This window comes from Dioscorea cayenensis, chromosome 19 (genome assembly GCF_009730915.1).
Source record: "Dioscorea cayenensis subsp. rotundata cultivar TDr96_F1 chromosome 19, TDr96_F1_v2_PseudoChromosome.rev07_lg8_w22 25.fasta, whole genome shotgun sequence".
NCBI lineage: Eukaryota > Viridiplantae > Streptophyta > Magnoliopsida > Dioscoreales > Dioscoreaceae > Dioscorea > Dioscorea cayenensis.
This window is the reverse complement of record NC_052489.1, coordinates 13,897,292-13,904,236: the sequence shown is the minus strand read 5'-3', so window position 1 is coordinate 13,904,236 and position 6,945 is coordinate 13,897,292. Positions and strand designations below refer to the sequence as shown.

Below are 6,945 nucleotides of genomic sequence, written 5' to 3'. Positions count from 1 at the left end.
TGAAATTTTTTTCAACAAATCTTGCAACACAATTTGATTGTCGCAAATTATGTTACAACTTTGTGAGACATTTTGCGACACATTTTTATCATTGCAAATTATATCGCAAATTAATTATTCATAACAAACAAAACTGCGACACGGTTTGTGATTATTTGCAATAATTTTTGAAACATTTTTTACAAACTTGTTTTAAACTAATTTACAATCATCAACAATAACTTTTATAATATTTTGCAAATTAAACATTCCGATCTATACATACCACGAACAACAATCCAATACAAAATACAATACTCCAAATGTCTAATACAACAAACCAATACAAAATGTAATAGTCCAAACATCTAATAGGACTATCAAAAACAAAATATAATAGTCTAAACATCTAATATAACAATAGAAAGTTATAAAAGTATCTAATATCATAATCCAAAACATCACATTCATTTTGTTGCAATTTTATCGACAAGATGAGGTTGTTCCACATCCTCTTAATTGTGAGGGGGCATGGGAAGCAAACTCCTCAGTCCTGGCAGCAACATGAGAAGTATGAGGAGCTGTCTCAAAGTTTACCCAAATACCTCGAGATTCTGAGCAGCTGAAGAATGGGACCCTAGCTTGTAGTCTACCGGGGATTTATAGGTACTTTCCCAATAGATAGATGGGAAGATGATGGAGTCACAGAAGCAGTATTTCGCCTAGAATCAAAATGAATAAATAATACAACTTGATTGCGGCCCATTTCCCTATAAATAAACACAAATATGTCCATAAAATATCATGTAGGATTGTCATTATTCACTATAGATAAACAAGAGAGAAAAACTTTGGTGTTTAGAGCGGAGAGAAAATTAATGAAAATTGTTACTCTAAAGAGGACCTTATAAATCTAGTGACATACAAGTTCCAAACAAAAAAAAAAATGAAGATCTCACAGTCAACTATGTTCATAGAGATTTAGATTAAGCTTCTAAAAACAGCTTTAGAAAACTGAAACTCAGTAAAAGGCTAAACACCATGACAAATTTAAAACTTTGCAGATATGGGTTGTATATATATAGATTGAAATCCATGCTAATATAGCACTTTTATACTGTAATTATGAATGCCCCATATTTTTCCAATTTGGATTTTTTCAAGTAAAAGTTATTGTTATAAAGAAAGTGACGGTAAATAAAAAAATTATTTTGAGAGACAATAAGAACATGCGGGAATATGTTCAAAAAACGTGATGCAAATAATAAGACATGGTAGCCTGCCAAAACTTGGTTAAAGTAAACTTCATAAGAAATAGTAAAACATGTGCAAAATGGAAAGAATTTCCTCTTGGTTGTTGTTATAGTGACATTTAAGAAAGATGGACAAATAATAGCAGAAATCACCATACCTTTTGTTCTCTTTGATGGCCTGTGCCTTCTTCAAATGTCTCTGAGAATAAGTATGACAGTGAAGTCCACTACAAGTAATTCAGTCAAATTAGCTTAATGACGATATAAAACAAGAATGAGAATTATTTAAAGTCAATATTTTCTTAACAAAGAAACATCAGCTCGTATCAACACAAATAAGGAGCCGAAAAGAAAATCTAGGGACAATCTGTAAAAAGTTTCAGCAAATGCAAAGCAACTAGACTGACCCAAAAGGTAATTTATATTGGATGTTGGGTACCACCGAGGCCTTGTTTGAAAATCTTCATTGAATATCAAAAGTTTTAGTTCTGCCAGTGCCATGTACAAGAAGCATTGCTGGATCAAACCAATAACCAGTTCAACAAAGTAAATGTGCATGATACAAGTCTTCATTATAGACTTATATCATGCATATCAGACATGTATGTCTTATCATACATGTCTTACCATCTCTTCATAGAGACAATTGCAAAACACAGTACAAAGCACTGACATAGATGTCCATATTATGTCTCAAGCATCATATTATCCTAAGCTGTGTGTTCTGTACTTTTGTTCAGTTGTTATTCAAAACGAACCTAAGCTGTGTGTTCTGTACTTTAGTTCAGTTGTTATTCAAAACGAACTTAAAATGATTGTTGTCTATAATGATGGAAAAATCCATCAAAAATAAATAAATAAATAAATAAACTTGAATTTGTATTCAGTATTGAAGACATACAGAAACGATACACCCTGTGTTAATTTGTCTGAATACATAATCAATACTAATTTGCAGCTGGTTCTGTGGATAAAAATTAAGCTCACCGACAACACTCCCCTTGCAGAGAAGGCATATTTCTAACCCTCCAGACTATCCATCAATTAACAGTCTAAATAAATCCAATTGAAAGTCAGACAACTACTCAAATTCATTGTACATTAACTGAAGAGGATTAATATATGGTTAAGGTCCATGTGCATTTGGCTTGCAAACACTGTTCCTATTGTGATAATGAAGTTTGCTCTATCCTAGTCATGATCCTCAAACATAAAATAAGAGTTTAAATAAACAGCAACATTAATAAATTAAGTTTAAACATAATGAACTAGAGAAATTTCTTGGCATAAAGAAAAACAATGTTGAAGGATGAAAATCAAGGACTCATTCTCGGATTAAAAGGGAAGATGAAGGACTCCACAACTCCAGATTTTCTGGGAAGTGGCTCAGATTTAACAGTCTCTACTGAAAAGGAACATATTTAATAGCAATTTGAAATTAATTGCTGGAAACACAAGGAATACATAATGTTATCTGTGGTTGTTGGTCATGATCTAAGAAGCAATTTGAAATTAATTTGCTGAAGAAATTAAGAAGCTAGATCAGATAATCATTGCATATCCTTCAAAAAGAGTTAACTCTTGAACTCTGAAGGACAGGTGATCATGTGCCATTTTAACATCATAATCTTAGAAAAATAATTTCTGAATTACCTAGGCTTTGACAGCACAATAGCCTAGGTAACATCTTTTATTTGATTTATACAAATATGAAGGACGATGTGGTCTACCTACAAATTTTGATGCCACTTATTGCTATGCTGATGGAAAAACTGGTCTCATTTCCTCAGACTGACCTTCCGCCATTAGCTATGATTTGTAATTTAACATATTCTTATGATGACCACTCATGTTACATATCTAGTGGCTAGGATTGAAACTTAATGTGAATTATATGATTGACATTTTTTTAACTAAAATTTGACTATCATTTGAAATAAAGATAGGATATCCTGCACATCTTAGTCTTCGACTGCTATCAAAAGGTTCACAGGTTAAACATGAACTTGGGGTAATATGCAGAATAATATTAGAAGGTTCATATCTAGTGGTTGTTGTGAATTCTTTCCCTGATTATAAGTTTTGGTTAGTTTTGGCTTTAAGCTAAATCTCAGTTGTTACAATTGTTTTTAAAAACCATAAAGCCTTAAAATTGTCATGAATATGCCTTTTAATTGTCGATTGTGCAAAAGAAACTTTTTTAAAAGGCAAAGTTTGATAGTTTTCCTTATGAATTACTAAAATAACTCTAGTACACATTTACACTTGCCAATCATGCACTTCAAATGTCTTTTGAAGCTTCCGCTAAATTGGCAGGACTAATGGGCAATCTTTTTTTCAATTGGGTGCCATTTCCTGGTTCATATTTTTTGGTTGACAAGGATTAATGAAAACGAAAACGAAAACTTGATTTGATTTCCAAATAAAATTTCTGTTGTGATTGATTGGATGGCTGTGAATTACTCCACCATTAAGCAAGGGTTGCAAATACATGACTATGCGTGTTAAGCTTGGATTCTGATACTGGAACAAATTTTGATTTGGTGGGTGTGGAAATAAATGGTGTGAAAATTATAAAGTACTAGAGTCATTTGATGAATGGTGAATGTTTGGGCCAGTTTAAATCAATATAATTTAGATGGTCAAGTTTGCAAAGGATCATCTAGCTTGCATGCTCATCTATGACTGAGCTTGGTGAATGTTTTGTTATTTTCTTTCCTAATGCTTGATTTAAGTAATCTATGAGTATATATCCAAAATTATTTTAGGCTTACTGCATATGCTTATTGATGTTAGGTATATTCATAATCTGGTATGATCTCAAGTTTATATCATGTCATCATGTGCCATTTTAACATCATAAACAGGGAATACCTAATGTTAAATTATAGATTATTGACTTTGTTAAAGCAGAGAAAGAGAGAACAGCATGCAGCAATCACCAGACAATGTTTTGAATACACCCCTCAGGTTCACAGTCAAGATTCCTGCTTAATCAATGATCTTGTATTTATAAAAGAAGGAACTCTATATCTAACCACCACCAGCCTCACTTTTGCATCATTCATACTGATATTCCACTAATTATTCCTCGAGTCTACATAATAAATGTCAAGTACGAGCATCCACATAGCACCAAAAGGGATAAAACAAATTACATTTCCAATATCCAAGTGGATATGCAGTTTTAGGACTATCAATCATAGTTATGAGATTGCCATGAAGGTCATTTATCCACAAGTCGGATTTTATCAAGAAAATCGTTTCACTGCAACAAATGGCTCTAGACATGAAAAATAAATAAGGCCAGGCATCTGTTTTTTTCACAGAATAAAATTGTTAAACAATTAAATGTGATAAAAAAATTTCACTCACCTGTTTGAGTGTCCAAATTAAATGTGGTTGTAACTTTGCTGCAAATATGATTGGGCTAACTTGTGATTCATAACTCAGCAATTTAAAATGAGAAAAAAATTCCAAAAGAAAAACCAAAGGAATTCATAAAAACTAGCAATTCAAAAACTTATGTTCACAATTATGTTATTAGAAACTTAAACATTCGTGCAATATGCTGAGGTCAAATATTACTGCATAAACCAAAACATCTGAACATACAAACTTCTGAATGGATTTTTGTGCAACTAAAAAGAGTAAGAGAATCAATTCATGCTGAACTAATTCAAATTTTCATCATATTTTTATCAAATAGGATTAAATGTATAATAGAGATAAATGGGGGCGCTTCTTAAATTTTTATGATAACAATGGAATTTGATCGAACTACGCCGTATGATATGGTATCATGCCAAATGGAAAGTTAAATCTCAACTAAATTCCTATACACTTCATTGAAATCAACACAACCCAATAAATCACAGCATAATTGTAATCTTCAAAATGAAGCAAACTATACAGAAAACCATATCAGCATTCATTTTTCTTTTGCAGTAAGTTCATAATCAGTGGTCATAATCATAATAAAAACAATTCTGATAACACTGGATTTGACCATAAATTGTAAGGAATGATGCATTGGAGAAAAATAATAAAATGAAATAAATGTAACATGGACCCAAAGAGATCATAGCATCCAGTAGATTAAACTTTCAAAACATAGCAAAATGGACAAGTGAACAGCTCACCATTTTATTATTGCTTTTGCATTAAATTCATGACCAGTAGTCCTAATCATCATAAAAGTAATAATGGTGACACTGAAATGTGATCAGCAAATCATTTTAATCCATGTCATGTCTGTGTTAATAAGTCATGTCATAGTTTGGCATTCCTATCGCCCATTGTTACAGGCAGATACAAGCAATTTTCTTAAATAAATAGTTTGCCACTATGAAATTTAAACTGATTATGAACTTATTGTGAAATTAATAAATAGTTTGCCACTGTGTTAATAAATACTGTGAAATTAATTTCCTGAACAATGGGGATATGAGCTTTTGTGCAATGGATTGATCTATCTTTCCTCTGTCCAATAATCCAAGCCTTGAAGCCTTTAAGTGCTCTTGATAGCCATCCACATAGAACAAGAACAATTAAATACTCATACAACTAAATTTACACAAGAAAAGGGAAAAGGGCATATGAGATTCATCTTTAACAGTTAAAAATCTAAGAAATTGAGAAATAGGTGGGGAAGAAGGGATGGAGAAACCCTAAATCCACCATGAATGAGCATCAATGTAATAAAAAAAAATTCAAAAACCTACAAGCATCTTACCTGCAGAGATAGTTTTAGTAATATTGCTGATGTCACTAAAGAGCTTCATGATGGATTTGATCATCCAGTAAACCACAGAGAACACAAACATTTGATCCTCAACAACCTGAGTAGAAGAACCTTGGACAATAATTAGGGTTTAAGAATGAACAGAACAAGGAAACGAAAGCGGGGAATGGCACTGGAGATGATACCTGCCAGAAGGATCCTAACAGAGACGCCATGGATGGATGGATGGATGGAAGTGGTGCCATATGCAATCCCTAAGCGAGATCTGTTGGCCCAAAACCAATTGGTTAAAACCATCTCCTCCAATCCTTTGGCCCTAAACTAATTGCTCAAAACCATTAGCCCAAAACCAATGAACAAATCCATGGATTATAAACTAATGGCTCATTAAACAATCAACATGGAGCTCTTGGTTTTGGGTAAATTTGTGGGCTAGTTCCTCTCTATAAATAGAGAAGATTAGCTTCTCATTCTTACATACAACCAAAAGTGAGAGTGAGAGTGAGAGTAAAGAGTAAGAAAAAATTAAAGAAAAGAGAGAAAAAAAGTCTGGGAAGTGTGGAAAAAAATATTTTTGAGTAGTTAGTTCAATCTCCTATAAGATGTATAGCTGGCTTTTCTCCTTGTTATTAGAGAGAGTTTATAACTCCTGAAATTTTCCCATTTAGTAAATTCTTCCATCTTTGCCTGTGGTTTTCACGTAACATCTTTGTGTTCTTTATATTTCAGTATTTCTTTTCATTTATTTTGCTATTGTATTGCTCTATTCGATCCTATATTTTACAACAAGATCGAGAGGAGGAAGACGAAGATGAAGAAGAGGAAAACAAAGGGGATGAAGACGAGGAAGCAGTGCGTGAGAGAGAGAGAGAGAGAGAGAGAGAGAGAGAGAGGGGTGAGCCGTGTGGGATGAAGGCAAGGAGATTTATAATATCTTTTTATTATATTATTAAATTATTATTTAATTTA

General features: G+C 32.6%; 1 protein-coding gene across 6 annotated transcripts; it reads right to left on the bottom strand.

The window, feature by feature from the left end:
* Window positions 1–282: 282 nt before the first annotated feature.
* On the bottom strand, window positions 283–6,431 carry LOC120250124. Of its 6 annotated transcripts, none has more exons than XR_005532941.1 (5): window positions 6,162–6,429; window positions 5,968–6,073; window positions 4,391–4,645; window positions 1,391–1,459; window positions 283–701 (listed from the first exon to the last, which is right to left on the bottom strand). XR_005532941.1 is itself a non-coding variant. In XM_039258905.1 (5 exons), the coding sequence occupies exons 1-5, from the start codon at window positions 6,271–6,273 to the stop codon at window positions 573–575; spliced, it is 468 nt and encodes a 155-aa protein (XP_039114839.1). In that variant the 5' UTR covers window positions 6,274–6,424; the 3' UTR covers window positions 283–572. The 6 variants fall into 6 exon arrangements, 3 of the variants coding, with proteins under 3 accessions (XP_039114839.1, XP_039114841.1, XP_039114840.1); XR_005532940.1 differs by having other exon boundaries at window positions 283–749; window positions 6,162–6,426; XM_039258905.1 differs by having other exon boundaries at window positions 4,608–4,645; window positions 5,968–6,087; window positions 6,162–6,424.
* Window positions 6,432–6,945: the final 514 nt, after the last annotated feature.

Excerpts from the sequence above, each read along its gene's own strand:
- LOC120250124 (XM_039258905.1), bottom strand. The coding sequence starts at position 6,273 with ATGGTTTTAACCAATTGGTTTTGGGCCAACAGATCTCGCTTAGGGATT. Across the intron at positions 4,646-5,967 it reads TACTAAAACTATCTCTGCAG|CAAAGTTACAACCACATTTA; the intron begins GTAAGATGCTTG and ends TCATATTTGCAG. Across the intron at positions 702-1,390 it reads GCCATCAAAGAGAACAAAAG|GCGAAATACTGCTTCTGTGA; the intron begins GTATGGTGATTT and ends TTTTGATTCTAG.